Source organism: Phycodurus eques, chromosome 13 (assembly GCF_024500275.1).
Source record: "Phycodurus eques isolate BA_2022a chromosome 13, UOR_Pequ_1.1, whole genome shotgun sequence".
NCBI classification, from domain to species: domain Eukaryota; kingdom Metazoa; phylum Chordata; class Actinopteri; order Syngnathiformes; family Syngnathidae; genus Phycodurus; species Phycodurus eques.
The window spans coordinates 2,497,537-2,515,450 of NC_084537.1; the positions used below are offsets into that span (position 1 = coordinate 2,497,537).

At 44.3% G+C, this 17,914-nt stretch overlaps 1 protein-coding gene across 3 annotated transcripts in view; it reads left to right on the plus strand.

The window, feature by feature from the left end:
* c13h5orf22 (chromosome 13 C5orf22 homolog) overlaps positions 1 to 17,914 on the plus strand; it is an 80,348-nt gene that overhangs the window by 21,306 nt on the left and 41,128 nt on the right. For 2 of the 3 annotated variants that reach the window (XM_061695068.1, XM_061695069.1), the window contains exons 2-4: positions 4,326 to 4,471; positions 6,909 to 7,058; positions 7,168 to 7,298. In XM_061695068.1, the coding sequence (XP_061551052.1) occupies positions 4,326 to 4,471; positions 6,909 to 7,058; positions 7,168 to 7,298 (427 nt within the window). The remainder of the gene's footprint in view (positions 1 to 4,325; positions 4,472 to 6,908; positions 7,059 to 7,167; positions 7,299 to 17,914) is intronic. The other variant, XM_061695070.1, reaches the window with a different exon arrangement.

The following is a 17,914-nucleotide window of genomic DNA, read 5'->3' on the forward strand; positions in this document are numbered from 1 at the left end:
ATTATCAGACAACAAGGGAGGGGAGCAATAAATACATCTTTCCTTTGTTTCACCCGGGGGGCATGGGCTCCTGTTAGTGTGAGATAGCACAAAAAGAAAAATGTTTAAATTGGAATTTTTTTTTAACATGCACGACAATTTTAAGTAGGAAATCATACTATTTATCACATACTGACTTTTTCCTAAGTTTACACATCGTTAATATTTTCCATCTGATCAAAACAATTCTCCATTTATTATTTCTACTTTTATTCATTTTTTCCTCAGTTTTCCACTTCATCCTGTGGGCTGAAAAATAATAACTAGAGCTGCGCGCAGCTATAATCGGGCCCTTGCAACCCGGCCCCGTTGGGGTACTTGCAGTTTGAGGTCCTGGCAGGTTGGGGTATTGGCACGATGAAGGGCCGCAAATTGCCCCCGGGCAGTACGTTGGACACCACGCTTTAGGACATATGCAAAGTTATGGCCCGTATTGAGTAAATGTGGGCACTCCGGTTTCCTCCGACATCCCAAAAACATGCCTGGTAGGTTAATTGAAGACTCTAAATTGCCCGTAGGTGTAAATGGAAGTGCGAATGGTTGTTTGTTTTTATGTGCCCTGTGATTGGCTGACAACCAGTTCAGGGTGTACCCCGCCTCCTGCCCGATGATAGCTGGGATTGGCTCCAGCACTCCCGCGACCCTTGTGAGGAGAAGCGGCTCAGGAAATTGATGGATGAATGGATGGACTAAGTGATATTGTTCAGCAATATCTGAACTTGCACATATTTTGAGTTTTTTTATTTTATTTTAGTTGACGTTCATGCTCAGATTTAAATAAATCAGAAGTTAGCAAAGAAATTACTCAGTCCTTGAGTAGTTATTTCACTGAATACATTGTTACTTTTACTCACATAATTGTTAGGAGGACTACTTTTGACTTTAATTTGAGTCAAATTACCTCCAAAAGTCTCGCACAAATATTTCCAACCAAGTCATATATGTTGAACTTAAACTTTGATAATGCATCATTGCCCAACAACCCTTTGAGATTTTCGGAAATATAGGTCACAGTCTTAGATGTTTAAATTGTTAAATTCAATCTAACATCACACAGTGCCTGTAAATAAACACAGTAATACTGTTCACAATGGAGATTATTTCCTAAACAATTTAGAGAGAAGTGAACAAACCAGCTCTGGGGAGCATGATGAGAGGCTGTAAAATGAAAACAGCACACAGTTCTTGCTTCCCATGGGCTCACCACCTGTGGGAGGGGCCATAGGGGTCGGGTGCAGTGTGAGCTGATCGGTGGCCGAAGGCGGGGACCTTGGCAATCCGATCCTCGGCTACAGAAGCTGGCTCTAGGGACGTGGAATGTCACCACTCTGGCAGGGAAGGAGCCCAAGCTGGTGTGTGAGGTCGAGAAGTTCCGACTAGATATAGTCGGACTCGCCTCCACGCACAGCTTGGGCTCTGGTACGAGTCCTCTCGAGAGGGGTTGGACTCTCTTCCACTCTGGAGTTGCCCACAGTGAGAGGCGCCGAGCAGGAGTGGGTACACCCGAGCCGAGTGCTCCTCGGCTCGGGGCCTGTACGTTGGGGTTCACCCCGGTGGACGAGAGGGTAGCCTCCCTCCGCCTTTGGGTGGGGGGGACGGGTCCTGACTGTTGTTTGTGCCTATGCACCAAACACCAGTTCAGAGTACCCACCCTTTTTGGAGTCCTTGGAGGGGGTGCTGGAGAGCGCTCCCGCTGGGGACTCCATCGTTCTGCTGGGGGACTTCAATGCTCACGTGGGCAATGACAGTGAGACCTGGAAGAGCGTGATTGGGAGGAACGCCCCCCCCCCACCCCGATCAGAACCCGAGCAGTGTTCTGTTATTGGACTTCTGTGCTCGTCACGGATTGTCCATAACGAACACCATGTTCAAGCATAAGGGTGTCCACACGTGCACTTGGCACCAGGACACACTAGGTCGCAGTTCGATGATTGACTTTATGGTCGTGTCATCGGACTTGCGGCCACATGTTTTGGACACTCCGGTAAAGAGAAGGGCGGAGCTGTCAACTGATCACCACCTGGTGGTGAGTTGGCTCCGATGGTGGGGGAAGATGCCGGTCCGACGTGGCAGGCCCAAACGTATTGTGAGGGTCTGCTGGGAACGTCTGGCGGAATCCCCTGTCAGAAGGAGTTTCAACTCCCACCTCCGACAAAACTTTGCTCATGTTCCGGGGGAGGCGGGGGACATTGAGTCCGAGTGGACCATGTTCCGCGCCTCCATTGCTGAGGCGGCCGACCGGAGCTGAGGCCGAAGGTGGTCGGTGCCTGTCGTGGCGGCAATCCCCGAACCCGTTGGTGGACACCAACGGTGAGGGATGCCGTCAAGATGAAGAAGGAGTCCTATCGGGCCTTTTTGGGCTGTGGGACTCCTGAGGCAGCTGATGGGTACCGGCTGGCCAAGCGGAATGCAGCTTTGGTGGTCGCTGAAGCAAAAACTCGGGCATGGGAGGGGTTCGGTGAGGCCATGGAGAAAGACTTCCGGACGGCTTCGAGGAAATTCTGGTCCACCATCCGACGTCTCAGAAGGGGAAAGCAGTGCACCAACAACACTGTGTATAGTGGGGATGGGGCGCTGCTGACCTCGACTCGGGACGTTGTGAGCCAGTGGGGAGAATACTTCGAAGACCTCCTCAATTCCACCGACACGGCTTCCCATGAGGGAGCAGAGTCTGGGTTCGCTGAGGCGGGCTCTCCTATCTCTGGGGTTTAGGTCACCGAGGTGGTTAAAAAGCTCCTCGGTGGCAAGGCCCCAGGGGTGGATGAGATTCGCCCGGAGTTCCTAAAGGCTCTGGATGTTGTAGGGCTGTCCTGGTTGACACGCCTCTGCAACATCGTGTGGACATCGGGGACAGTGCCTCTGGATTGGCAGACTGGGGTGGTGTTCCCCCTTTTTAAGAAGGGGGACCGGAGGGTGTGTTCCAACTCCAGGGGGATCACACTCCTCAGCCTGGTTAGGTCTATTCAGGGGTGCTGGAGAGGAGGGTCCGTCAGGAAGTTGAATCCCAGATTCAGGAGGAGCAGTGTGGTTTCCGTCCTGGCCGTGGAACAGTGGACCAGCTCTACACCCTTGGCAGGGTCCTCGAGGCTGCATGGGAGTTCGCCCAACCAGTCTACATGTGTTTTGTGGACTTGGAGAAGGCGTTTGACCGTGTCCCTCGGGGGGACCTGTGGGAGGTGCTTCGGGAGTATGGGGTACCGAACCCCCTGATACGGGCTGTTCGGTCCCTGTACGACCGGAGTCAGAGTTTGGTCCGCATATCCGGCAGTAAGTCGGCCTCGTTCCCGGTGAGGGTTGGACTCCGCCAAGGCTGCCCTTTGTCACCGATTCTGTTCATAACTTTTATGGACAGAATTTCTCGGCGCAGCCGAGGCGTAGAGGGGGTCCAGGTTGTTGTCCTCAATATTGCATCTCTGATTTTTGCAGATATGGTTCTGTTGGCTTCATCAAACTGTGACCTCCAACTCTCATTGGAGCAGTTCGCAGCCGAGTGTGAAGCAGCTGGGATGAGAATCAGCACCTCCAAATCTGAGACCATGGTCCTCAGTCAGAAAAGGGTGGCGTGCCCTCTCCAGGTCGGGGATTAGATCCTGCCCCAAGTGGAGGAGTTCAAGTATCTTGGGGTCTTGTTCACGAGTGAGGGAAGACCACCTCGGGCCACCTCGCCTTGTTTCCGCGTTTGGTTTTTCTTTGTTTTCCGCGGAAACTCAGTTTCTTGACTTGGCGAAGCCCGTTTTTCTGCTTCCTCCACTTGCGAACCATGGATTCGTTGATCTTGAATTCTCTCGCGGCTGCTCGATTCCCCTGTTCCTCCGCGTAACTGATAGCTTGCAGTTTAAATTGTGCTTCGTAAGCGTGTCTCTTCGTAGGTGACATTTTCCGGGGTCCTTAGCCAAACCGACGTTGTTTTGCACAATGCACACCCCAGAAATGCTCCCAGTCAGAATAGCGGAAAAAAAAATTCAAAAATAAAAAAACATCCGGCGCTATATACCTACTGGGGGTGTGGCTTTAGCGTCCGACTTCACGCACCCTTCCCCTGTCCTCAGCCACGTCCGCTTTTCCTCTGTGTAAGCAGCGTGTCGGCAGGAAATGCTAATAAAAAATAAATAAAAAAAATCAAGCGGAGCGCTTATCAAACAACATTTATAGATGTTGGAACTCGGTGCACACATAAGGCACGCCGCATTATAAGGCGCCCCGTCCATTTTGGATAAAATTTAAGACTTTTAAGTGCACCTTATGGTTGTGAAAATACGCTAAGCTGTATCCTTTGTTTCCACTAGGTGGTGTGCCATATATATCGTGCCATTGCATCAAGACATCTACCCATGAAGAACATCAAGCTTGTTCATTTAGACTCCCATCCAGACCTGCTAATTCCTGTCAACTTGTGTGCTGACACAGTTTTTGAAAAGGAAAAGTTGTTTAGGTATGTTTTACCAAGAAGTTGTTTTTTTTTTTTTAAATTTAGAATGATCCAAGATCCATGAGTTCATGGTAATGTTTGGCTATTGTTCCAGGAACATATTTGTGAGGTCACATACTGATGATGTTAGACGTGTAGGCCTGGCACTATAATTCATCCCAAAGGTGTTCTATCAGGTTGGTTCCAGGAATCTGTGCATGCCAGTCCAGTTCATCCACACCGAACTCTCTCATCCATGTTTTTATGGACCTTGCTTTATGCATTGGTGCATAGTCATGTTGGAACAGGAATGGCCCTCCCTAAACTGATCCCACAAAGTTGGGAGCAGTGAATTGTCCAAAAGCTCTTAGTATGCTGAATCTGTCAGTTCCTTTCAGTGGAACTAAGAAACCAATATTTTGGACAAATACATGCTCCCAACTCTATGGGAACACTATTTCTAACATGGCTATGCATCAGTGCAGAAAGCAAGGTCCACAAAGACATGGATGAATTTGGTGTGGATGAACTTGACTGATCATCCTTGAGATGCTTCTACAACTTGAATGTAGTCAACCTGTGGTAAATTCAGTTGATTGAACATCATTTGGAATGGCACACACTTGTCTTATATAAGGTCTCATAGATGGCAGTGCATGTCAGAGCAGAAACCAAGCAATGAAGTCTAAGGAATTGTCTGCAGACCTCTGAAACCGGATTGTGTCAAGGCACAAATCTGGGGAAGACTACATAAGAATTTCAGCAGCATTGAAGGTCCCGAAAAGCTCTCTGGTCTTGATTATTCGGAAATGGAAGAGGTTTGGAACCACCAAGATCTTTCCTAGATCTGGGCGTCCGACCAAGCAGCGTAACCAGGGAAGAAGAGCCTTGGTCAGAGAGGTGAACAAGAAACCTATGGTGACTAAAGCAGAGCTTTAGTGTTCCCTTGCAGAGATGGGAGAACCATCCAGAACGTTAAACATTCCTAAAGAAACTTCACCAATCAGGCCTTTATGGTAAAGTGGCCAGACGGAAGCCACTTCTCACTAAAAGGCACATAGCCGCCCGCTTGCGGTTACCCAAAAGGCACCTTAGGGATTCTCAGACCTGCAGAAAAAAAATTATCTGGTCTGATGAAACCAAAATAGAACTTTTTCACCTGAATTGCAAGCGTCATATCTGGAGAAGAAGAGGCACGGCTCATCATCTGGCTAACACCATCCCTACTGTGAAGCATTGTGGTGCCAGCGTCATGATGTGGGGCTGTTTTTCTGCTGTAGGAACTGGGCGACTAGTCCACATAGAGGGTAAGATGACAGCTACCAAATATGGAGAAATTCTTCGAGAACTTACTCCTGAGTGCTCTGGAACTCAGACGAGGGCGTAGATTCACCTTCCAACACGACAATAACCCAAAGCACAAAGCCAAGATAACAAAGGAATGGCTTCAGGAGCAGCCTGTGAATGTCCTTGAGTGGCCCAGCTAGAGCCCGGACTTGAATCCAATCGAACATCTCTGGAAAGACCTAAAGATGGCTGTCCACCCAGCAAAGTTTGGGCTTTCTTTGCCAACAATGACAATACTTATCTACCTATTATGTTTAAATGTTTACATTTTTAATACATTTGCACAACTATCTGAATTTATTTTTACTTTGTCATTATGGGATATTTTATGTAGATTTTTTTAAATTTATTTTTTATTTTTATTTTTTGTCCTGTTCGGCCTGCCTTCCTCTGTTGCCATGGCCCCTCCCCCCTCCAGAATCGTCCTCACCATCCGTGGTGGTTGGAGAAAAATTTGATTTGGCACAGGAATATTTGGCTGAAGCTGAGGTTGAATGCATTGTGCTACATTTGGCTGGAATTGTGGTTGACTGAATTGGATCGGGCTTGGCTGGAACTGAGTCTGTAACACTACTGCTTGCTTCTTCTCCTTTTTCATCCCAGCCAGCTGTATCTTTTTTTTTTTTTTTTTGTCCTTTTTTTTTTTTTTTGCAGAATGGAAAATCTGTATCCCTTTCATGCCAGAACAGTTTTACTGGGTCACAGTGGAGTTTTTAAGCTTCTGCTGTGGTTTCTTAGTATTATAATTGAGGTTTATCAGACTTGATCAGTTGAACAGAACAAAGTTTCTAGAAGGGAGAGAGAAACTAAGACTAAAGACAAAGCACAAATTGTAAACAGGATGAGAGAAGTAAATCATTACATTATACAATGAAACATTAAATATGAGTGTTGCATGGGGCTGTAGTGCTACACCCTGTGAGGGAAGGACAGGACAAGCCAAGCCATTTTTTTTTTCAAAACTATACTCAAATCAGCTTTACAATAAGTCTGTAACATAGCAAAATGTGGAAAAGTGAAGTGGTGTGAATACCTTCTAGTGGCATTATAGATAGTTAGACTGACATATTGTGCTTTACCCCATTAATGACAGATGGCATTCATCTTTTTACAGTGAGTTGAGTATAGAAAACTGGATCATGCCCATGGTTTATGCTGGCCACGTCTCTTGTGTGGCATGGTTGCATCCTTACTGGGCGCAGCAAATCATAGAAGGGGAGCACAGGATGACTGTAGGCAAAGACTCATCCACCACCACCATCAGGTTTTATGTACACGATAGTTCAGTCAAAATTGATGTTGCTTAACATAATTTGTTTGTCTTGGTTTGTCATCAACTTTGTCTTTCAATCTTTCATTTCCTTTTTTGGCAGGGTGACAAGTAAAGATCATTATTTCCTCAGTGATGGCTTGTATGTTTCAGAGGAACATCTTGAAAACCCAAAACCTCTTCTATTACATGTGATCAAAGTCAACCCTATCAATCGTCAGGAGTCTTTTACAGGTATGTATTTAGTAGAGGTGGTTAGTAACATGCTACGTTTACTCTTATTTCATTGACTTGAGTAGTTTTAATGCAATATATGGTACTTTTTAAGTATCGCTACTCCGTGACATAGAGCTAGATTGCACTTGCTACTTCTGATTGGATCGAGGCAATGTTGACTCGCATAAGGTTTGGAAAGCAAAGCAAACCAAAGCAAATTTATTTATATAGCGCATTTCATACACAAGGTAACTCAATGTGAATGAGACTCAATGAAAGTACCATATTTTGACTGATTTTAATGTGACCCTAATTTCTTTCTTTTTTATTTATTTATTTATTTTTTTACAAAAACTGAGAAGTAAATGGTGATTTCTTCACAGTATTAAAATTTTTTGAATTCCTGATTTTGTGGATTTTATGAGCTGGAAGCCCAAATTATGTAAAAAAGGAACAAACGCTTGAAATTGGTTAAATTCTGGGCTCTGAATCAATAATCAATGAAAGTTTTACTTTTTGAATGGAATTATGGAAATAAATAAACTTTTCCATTATATTCTAATTTTATGGAAAGAGTCTGTACGCTCTGACTTCTTTGTTCTGGGTAGAACCCGAGCTGCAGCATTCTGAATGAGCTGCAGCATTTTAATGCTCTTTTGGGGGAGTCCAGTCAGAAGAGCATTACAGTAGTCAAGTCTACTTGAGGGCGGCACGATGACCGACTGGTTAGGGCATCTGGTTTTCTGTTCTTAAGACCGGGGTCCAAATCCCGGCCCCGCCTGTGTGGAGATTTCATGTTCTCCCTGTGCCTGCCTGCGTGAGTTTTCTCCAGGCACTCATTTTTCCTCCCACATACCAAAAACATGCATGGTTGGTTGATTGAAGACTCTAAATTGCCCTTAGGTGTGAATGTGTGTGTGAATGGTTGTTTGTTTATATGTGCCCTGCGATTGGCTGGCGAACAGTTCAGGGCGTACCCCGCCTCTCGCCCGAAGATGGCTGGGATAGGCTGCAGCACGCCCCTATTGAGGATAAAGCGGTACGGAAAATCAATGGATGCAAGTCTACTTGAGATAAAAGTATGGATGAGCTTCTCCTGGTCTGCTTGGCACATGCAAGCCTTCACTCTGGATATGTTCTTCAGATGGTAGAAGGCAGTTTTAGTAATTGATTTGATATGATATGTTGCAAGTCAGGTCGCAATCTATCAGTACACCAAGTTTTCGGACTTGGTCTTTAGTTTTTAAAGAGACTGGCTCAAGGTGTTTACTAACAGCAATCCTCTTTTCTTTATTGCCAAAAACAATTATCTCAGTTTTGTTGTGGTTTAATTGAAGAAAATATTGGCTCATTCAGTTATTTATCTGTTTTAGACAGTGACAGAACACCTCAATTGGACTTTCATCATCTGGAGACACTGCTAGATATAACTGTGTGTCATCTGCATATCCATGATCGTCAAAATTAAAGTTCTGAAGAATTTGACCCAAGGGTAGCATATACAGGCTGAACAGGAGGGGTCCAAGAACTGACCCTGTAGGGACCCCATAGGTCATTGCCATTTGATGAGATTGAAAACTTCCAATGGTTACAAAATAACTCCTTTCCTCCAGGTAGGACGTGAACCATTTAAGGACTGTTCCATTTACTCCTACCCACGTTTCCAACCTGTTCAGTAGTATATTATGATCTACCGTATCAAAAGCCGCACTGAGATCCAACAAGACCAGAATTGACACCTTTCCCGAGTCAGTATTCAACCTTATATCATTTAGCACTTTGATAAGAGGAGATTCTTTATTGTGATGAGTTCGGAAACCTGATTGAACTTTGTCAAAAAGTCAACTTAAGTTCAAGAAATTGCTGAGTTGATTAAAAATAACTGTCTCAACAACCTTTGCTATGAAAGGGAGATTTGAGATGGGTCTATAGTTTGCTAACATGGAAGCGTCCAGTGTTCTATTTTTTAGAAGAGGCTTAATGGCAGCTACTTTAAGAGCTTTAGGAAACTCGCCTGACTGAAGTGAGCAATTGATTATTTGCTGCAAATCAGCTGGCACAGACTTCGCAATAGCTTTGAAAAAAATCAGGTGGTATTGAGTCAAGACAGTTCAGTGATGGATTTAGCTGCTGAACCGTTTTCTCAATTTTTTTGGTCAATTGAATCAAATTCTGACATGGTAATAGAGTTTTTCCTGAGTGGCTTCAGATGTAGTATCATTTTACGATTTTGCTGATTTGTGCTGATATTTAACCTGATGGATTGTATTTTTTCATTAAAATAATAAGCAAATTCATTGCATTTGTCTGCTGACAGGAGTTCTGGAGCTAGAAACTAGAAAGCTCACAATAGAAAAATAATACACAGAGATGTCTCAGCGGGAGTATTGACTTATTGATTTAACTCTCTTTCAAAGGTCCCTGCTCAGCCTGAAACTAGAAAGCTCACAAAGGAATTTAAACTCCGAAATGCTGCCTTGAAATTAGGATGGGATCTTCCCATTCCCTTTTTTTTTGCTGCTGCAGCACCTCTTCCTTAAAATAAGCAAAGTTTGAGCTTTCTTTGCCAACAATGAGAAATACATATTGCCGAGTTGCGATCCACTCTGCGGGAAAAGCCCCCCGACTTCCTTCTACCGGTATAATCATGATATAATACAATACATTTCAATGTGATTATTGTGGTTGGTGAAAAAGAGATTCACAAACTCATCTAAATCCAGGGACTTTGCTCATCTTGACTCTCCAGATAAAACTTGAGATTGCTCAGTCCAACCTCATTCTAGACAACATAAACAGTCCCCTCCAAAAGTATTGGAATAGTAAGGTTTCTTGTATACTGAAAACATTTGGGTTTCTAATGAAAAGATGAATATCAGTCAAACGTTCAGAATTCCAGCTTTATTTTCATGGTACTTACATCTAGATGTGTTGAACAACTCAGGACAGAGCACTTTTTGTTTGAAGGCACCCACTTTTCAAGTGAGCAAAAGTATTGGAACGTGACTGATGGTGTTTCGAGTTGCTCAGGTGTTGCCTTTTAGATTGATTGCTTAAACATTAGATAGTGCTTATTTTTGGCTTTGGGTTTCACCTGTGAAAACTGAATTTGCTGTGAAGCAAACACGAAGACCAGAGAGCTGTTTGTGGGAGAAAAGCAAACCATTTTGAAGCTGTGAGAACAGGAAAAATAGATCAGTGCTATTGCACAAACATTGGGCATTGCTAATACAACAATTTGGAATGTCCTGAAAAAGAAACTACCGGTGTACTGAGCAACAGACGTCGAACATGTCGGCCAAGGGTATCAACAGCAGTAGATGACAGAAACATTGTGAGGGCTGTGAAGAAACACACAAAGACATTCAGTGACATCTCTGTCAACCTCCACAAGGCAGGGGTGAAGGTATCACAACTGGATATGTTCTGTTTGAAGAAGACTTCAAGAGAGGAAATATACAGGCCATACCACAAGATGCAAACCACTCATGAACAAAAAGAATTCGAAGGCCAAATTAGATTTTGCAAAGAACTACAGAGATGAGCCACAAAGGTTTTGGAACAAAGTTTTATGGACTGAAGAGACCAAGATTAACCTCTACCAAAGTGATGGAAAGGCCAAAGTATGGAGAAAGAAAGGATCTGCTTATGATCCAAAACACACAAGCTCATCTGTGAACATACATGCAAATCAGTCGCCTTTCGACGAAATTCGCTGTTTTGAACTCAAAATAGGCCATTTACGTCATCCGCCATCGCTGACGTCACAGGCTGTTTTGTACTCTTTGAACGCTGGCAGCTAGATCCATTCCACACATCCACCATCCACACACATGTAATTTCTGAATTTTACTCCGTGGGGGACTAATATGCGAGTGCACCGGCCTGAGGTTCTGCCTGTGCGCACGGACCTGCTATGGATAAGTCACAGGAGTTGACGAGACCAGTACAAAACACTGTTACAATGGTGTAAATGTCGCTCGCTACTTTTATTTATCGATTATTGCTTATTTACCAACTATTTCGTGCGCCAGACTACGACTTCGACTTCCACATTTGGCGCCGTTTGCTCCAATCCAATTTAAGCACTAGTGACGTTTAAGTCTAGATCACCAATCAAACGACACAGAGTCACATGACTTCACACGTCTTCTATTGAGCTTCCCAAGCATAGGTATTAACACTACATAAGCCAGCCCGGCTGATTGAAGTGCCTATGTGGCGACCATGTTGGGAAGGTCGTCGTTACCATTGAAGGCAACGGGGCGCTACTCGTGTTTACATTTAGATGAAGAAAAACAACAGCGTTGATGGATTGTAGTATTTGTTTGGTACTGTCTGCCCACCCCTCCTTGAGCCATCACCTTATCGCGGTGGAGGGGTTTGTGTGTCCCAATGATCCTTCGGGAATACGGGGCACCGAACCCCCTGATACGGGCTGTTCGGTCCCTGTACAACCGGAGTCCAGAGTTTGGTCCGCATATCCGGCAGTAAGTTGGACTCGTTTCCGATGAGGGTTGGACTCTGCCAAGGCTGCCCTTTGTCACCGATTCTGTTCATAACTTTTTATGGACAGAATTTCTAGGCGCAGCCGAGGCGTAGAGGGGGTCTGGTTTGGTGGCCTCAGTATTGCATCTCTGCTTTTTGCAGATGCTGTGGTTCTGTTGGCTTAATCAAGCCGTGACCTCCAACTCTCACTGGAGCAGTTTGCAGCTGATTGTGAAGCGGCTGGGATGAGAATCCGCACCTCCAAATCTGAGACTATGGTCCTCAGTCGGAAAAGGGTGGCGTGCCCTGTCCAGGTCGGGGATGAGATCCTGCCCCAAGTGGAGGAGTTCAAGTATGTTGGGGTCTTGTTCATGAGTGAGGGAAGAAAGGAACGGGAGATCGACAAGCGGATCGGTGCAGCGTCTGCAGTGATGCAGACTTTGTATCGATCCATTGTGGCTCTCGATTTACCGGTCGATCTACGTTCCTACCCTCACCTATCGTCACGAGCTGTGGGTCGTGACCGAAAAAACAAGATCCCGGATACAAGCGGCCGAAATGAGTTTCCTCCGCAGGGTGTCCGGGCTCTCCCTTAGAGATCTGGTGAGAAGCTCGGTCATCCGGGAGGATCTCAGAGTAGAGCCGCTGCTCCTTCACATCGAGAGGAGCCAGATGAGGTGGCTGGGGCATCTGATTCGGATGCCTCCCGGACGCCTCCCTGGTGAGGTGTTCCGGGCACGAAACACCAAAAGGAGACCCCGGGGACAACCCAGGACACGCTTGAGAGACTATATCCTTCGGCTGGCCTTGGAACGCCTCGGGATCCCCCCCGGAACAACTGGATGAAGTGGCTGGGGAGAGGGAAGTCTGGGCATCCCTGCTAAAGCTACTGCCCCCGCGACCCGACCTCGGATATGCGGTGGAAAATGGATGGATGGATGGACTGTCTGCCCAAACGTAGATATTTCAGCCCACTTAAAACTGCTGAACAGGTTGGAAACATGGGTAGGACTAAGTGGAACAGTCCTGAAATTGTTCAGGTCCTACCTGGAGGAAAGGAGTTATTTTGTAACCATTGGAAGTGTTCAATCTCATCAGATGGCATTGACCTATGGGGTCCCTCAAGGGTTAGTTCTTGGACCCCTCCTGTTCAGCCTGTATATGCTACCCTTGGGTCAAATTCTTCAGAACTTTAATTTTGACTATCATAGCTATGCAGATGACACACAATTATATCTAGCGGTGTCTCCTTAAATTTGTACATCAACATGTACTCGAGCGGTGTAAATAAATGTTTTTCTGCGTGAAGAAATTTTTATTTTGCCTTATTGTACTCTTCAGAGTCTTCCAGATTGCTTAATTATTTTTAAATTAAGATAAATTCTCTGCAGGGGCCCAGGGGATCCCCCCCAGACCTCCCTATAATTATATATATTTTCGGTCACCTTTTTAATGATGATGAGATAAACAACTTGCTTATAAGGAATGGGGCCAAAATACCTGCGGAGAGGTGCAGAAGTCTCATTGAAAGTTTCAAACGTCATTTGATTGTCTCAAAAGGTTGTGGAACAAAATATTAAGTTCAAGGTACCATCATTTTTGTCCCGGCCTGTTTTGTGAGTTTGTTTTTTAAAATAATTCTCTTGAACCACAATTAAAAAGCAGTGTCTGATTTTTATTGGTTAAATTTCATTATATTTTCATTTATTGTTACTCAGGGATCTCGTTTGATATGCGTCCCCCATCTGAGATGTGCCAAAATTACCAAGAGCACATAAAGTATAATCATTCTGTGTCCATGGACGCACAGCATGGCTTAAAGTATGCCAGCATGTTGCTGGAAATCTGAATGATTTTTTTTTTTTTTTGAGACAAGATCTGCCCTGCTATGTGTGTGTTGGTGAGCGAATCAAAGAAGTAATTCACCAAAGTCCAACCAACAGGTGCAAGCCAGTTTGAGGCAGAGAAGTGCGGGTTATCATTCGATAAATAAAATGGACAAAACCTTTTTTTCCGGACTCGATACATTTTCATTCTTGTGGTAACACCTGACACGCAGCTTACGGCGCAGCGAGGAACGGCGTTGGCGCCGTAGATGGACACAACAGGGACACTTTAGGGAAAGTTAATTGTGTTTGCTAGCCCGCGAGCTAAGGAGCTAAACAGCTCAGTATGGCTCGCTCTACTGCAGTGATATTGTTTAAACATGCAGGGGAAAGTTAACTACAGGGAGTCCTCGATTTACGAACGAGTTCCGTTCCTACGCTGGCGACGTAACACGATTTTCTGCATAAGTCGGATTTCACCGTTAAAGTCGAAATTTACAGCGAAATACTTCTGTTACGGGTATTGTCCCTCGTGATTGTCACAGCAAGCTCAGTGTGTGTGGACGTGTGCGTCGATGTGTGAGTGAGACGGGACTGGGAAGGAGGAAGGAGTGCGCGCAGGTGCGAGTGTGTATAGTGGCAAGTGTAGTGACGGTGACCGGGGAAGAGTAGCGATTAGCGGAGGACCCGTTGACGTTGAATTTGCAGAGGAGCTCATAAAGCCATTAAGGCAGCAAATCGGTACTTCGTGCCTTTATTGTTGCCGCCACCCAGCTCAGCTGTGCAACGAGAGAAGGGAGTTAACCCCGAGGAAGACAACCTCGGCCCTGGAGAAGGCATCTCCCCTGCGTCTCCCGACCACGGTCAGGTGACCGTAGCAGGAAAGGTTAACACGTCGTATAAAGAAACTAAAATACATTAAAATAAAAAAATAAGATGCTGTACTTACCATTACTGCTGAGAGTGTGAAAAAAGGAGGGCGAAAAAGGCAAAGATAGTTCCGCCGCACAAACACAGACAAGCACTATGCACGAGCTAAGCAGAAACACTATGGCGGAGGAGGCACGGGCGTCGTAAAGTCGAAACGTCGTAGGTCGAGTGCGTCGTAACTCGAGGACTTCCTGTATCACGTAAACATAAAAACCAGTGGCACACGTTATCAATATCCAGCCAGTAGCGAGCGAGCGAACGTATTTAATTGACAAAGTCTCAGTCCTGTAGCCCAGGGGCGGACCTTATTTTACATACGTTTTTTATATATAAATCATTCAACAGAGAACTGTAGTGTGTCAAATTTAAAAGACAATTTTTTTGGGCCTCTTTAGTGGGTTAATGACTTTATACTTCTGTGCCAAATGTATAATATTTGTTCAAGTGCAATTTTTGTGACCATACATGCACCAAAATTTCGGCCGCCAAAATGTTTCAGCCGAAAATAGCCCAAAAGTGCATTTTCGGTTTCAGATCGAAATACATTTTTGCCGAAATCAAACTACAGAAATGTGTCATGAAAACATGTCACATGTTGATCACTGACAGCCAGCGCACAAGTGTGCACACATCAGACAAAATAATCTATTAACAAGCAATGCCCTGTCGAACCTTGCTGACTATCCAGTTGAATTGAGTTCATTTTATTACAACACCCTACACTCACGGTTTGATAATGAAATGGTGCCATAAATCGACCATGAATGTGAAATAAGCATAAATGTTAAAAACACATACATTCAACAAACTACTCGTAACATAACCACATTAATAACAAAGATGAGCATCTTTTTTACTGTAATAATTCAAATTTGCATGTTGTGATGAATTATGGGAACTGCGTGGCTTTTCCGTCATCATGCTAGTGGCTACTAGCCCAAACGGAGCGTCCCTATTGTTGCCCAACCTCATTCCTTTCCGCTATTTAGGGGTGGAATACTTACCATTTAGTGCCATCCCAGCTACCTAGGAGCTACAGCTAATGCAGTAAAATGCCTTGCCCGTGTGCGCCTTGCATCCTTTGTCAACGCAGCATAAGTCAAGTAAAATTAAACAAAAATTCTTTATAAGATAACCTTTATTAGTCCCACAATGGGGAACTTTGCATCATTTCAGCTGCAATAGTGGAAATACAAAAATAGCATGCAAGAGAAGACATTTGGCTGCAAATGCGTCTGCCATTTCAAGGTTGATGCAATAAATACTTTAAAATAATAAATATTCAAGCCATAATCATAATTCATGAATGATTATGATTATAGATTAATGTTTATGTTGTGAAATTGAACACTTGTTATCTGATACTCCTCAAGAAGGATCTTAAGGACTTTATCTAGAATTTCCCATATTCTAACTTTAGTTTGGAATATCCATCCATCCATTATCCGAGCCACTTATCCTCACATTGGTTGCGGGAGTGCTGGAGCCTATCCCAGTTATATTCGGGCGAGAGGCGGGCTATACCCTGAACTGGTCGCCAGCCAATCGCAGGGCACATAGAAACAAACAACCATTCGCGCACACATTCACATCTAAGGGCAGTTTAGAGTCTTCAATCAACCTACCATGCATGTTTTTGGGATGTGGAAGGAAACCGGAGTGCCCGGAGAAAACCCACGCAGGCACGAGGAGAACATACAAACGCCACGCAGGCGGGGCCGGGATTTTAACCACGGTCCTCAGAACTGTGAGGCAGTCGTCCACCGTGCCACTTAGTTTGGAATAATCATTCTAAATATTCTAAATCTTTGGTGGTAAATATTAGTAGGCTAACTTTAGCTGTCTGATAATTGGAACAGATTTCAAAAGCAGGACACAGTGTTCTAAATTACAGCGGGGTGGGGGTACCGTGACTGTTTGCCTTGGGCCCCCAAATGACTAGCTGCGGCCCTGGTTCGAGCCTGTAACCGCTGCTCCGCCTGGCAACCAAGCTGTGATTAGCGGCTCGTGCATTGATGAAGAAGGCAGCTAGCTAGCTGCGAGAACTAATGAAGGACACAATGACCGTCGTCACTACAAACGTACGTCGCGGTAATATGAATGCTTCAATTCGGCGGCCAAAGCAAAGCTAAATTTATATAGCGCATTTCATACACAAGGTAACTCAATGGGCTTTACACGATTAAAAGCATTTAAAAACAAAGAAAAATACAGCTTATAAACATTTAAAACAAAGAGACGAATAAAAAGTACAATTAAAACAGCATACAGTCCAAGAAATATCATTTAAAAGTGAAAATGCTCTAAAAAGCATGAGAAAAAATATGTTTTTAACCTGGACTTAAAAACATTCACACTTGGGGCTGACGTCTCTTCTGATGACAACTTATTCCATTTGTGTGCGGCATAATAGCTAAATGCTGCTTCACCATGTTTGCTTTGGACTCTGTGCTCCACTATTTGACCTGAGTCTGTCGATCTCAGAGGCCTACTAGGTTTATATTCCATGAGCATTTCTTTCATGTATTCAGTACCTAAACCGTTTAGTGATTTATAGACCAGTAGCAGAACTTCAAAACATATTCTAAAGCTCACTGGGAGCCAGTGTATAGACTTTAGTATTGGAGTAATATGTTCTGACCTCTTTGTTCTCGTCAGAACCCGAGCTGCAGCATTCTGAATGAGGTGCAGCTTTTTAATGCTCTTTTGGGGGAGTCCAATAAGAAGACCATTACAATATTTAAGTTTACCCAAGATAAAAACATGGATGACCTTCTCCTGGTCTGCTCTGGATATGTTCTTCAGATGGTTGGAGGCAGTTTTAGTAATTGATTTGATATGACTGTTGAAAGTCAGGTCTGAATCGATCAGTATACTAAGGTTTCGGACTTGGTCTTTGTTTTTTAAAGAGAGTGACTCTAGATATTTACTAACAGCAATCCTCTTTTCTTTATTTCCCAAAACAATTATCTCAGTTTTGTTGTGGTTTAATTGAAAAAAAATATTTTCCACTCCTTTCTTAGAAGAGGTTAACAGTTTTTTTTTTTTTCATTTAGATTGAGATTTATTGCTGAAAGGCACGACTCTTAATTTTTTTATTCATGCATAACCATGTGATTGCCAAAAGTTCTGTAGCTTTTACTACATTATGCCTCGATCAGACTACAGGGTTTTAGCCCCGATATTGGCTAGATTAGCTATCACAACCGATTTCCTAGATCGGCCCCGACATATTTTGTCGGGAACGACAAGATTTCTTGTCATGTGACATAATCCACGACCAATGATTTGGCCCTACGATAGCCATACGACGGTAAAAAGAAAAGTCTAACATGTTTGTTGCGTATTGTGCTTGCCATTGTGAACATACTTGCACGCCGTTGTTAACAT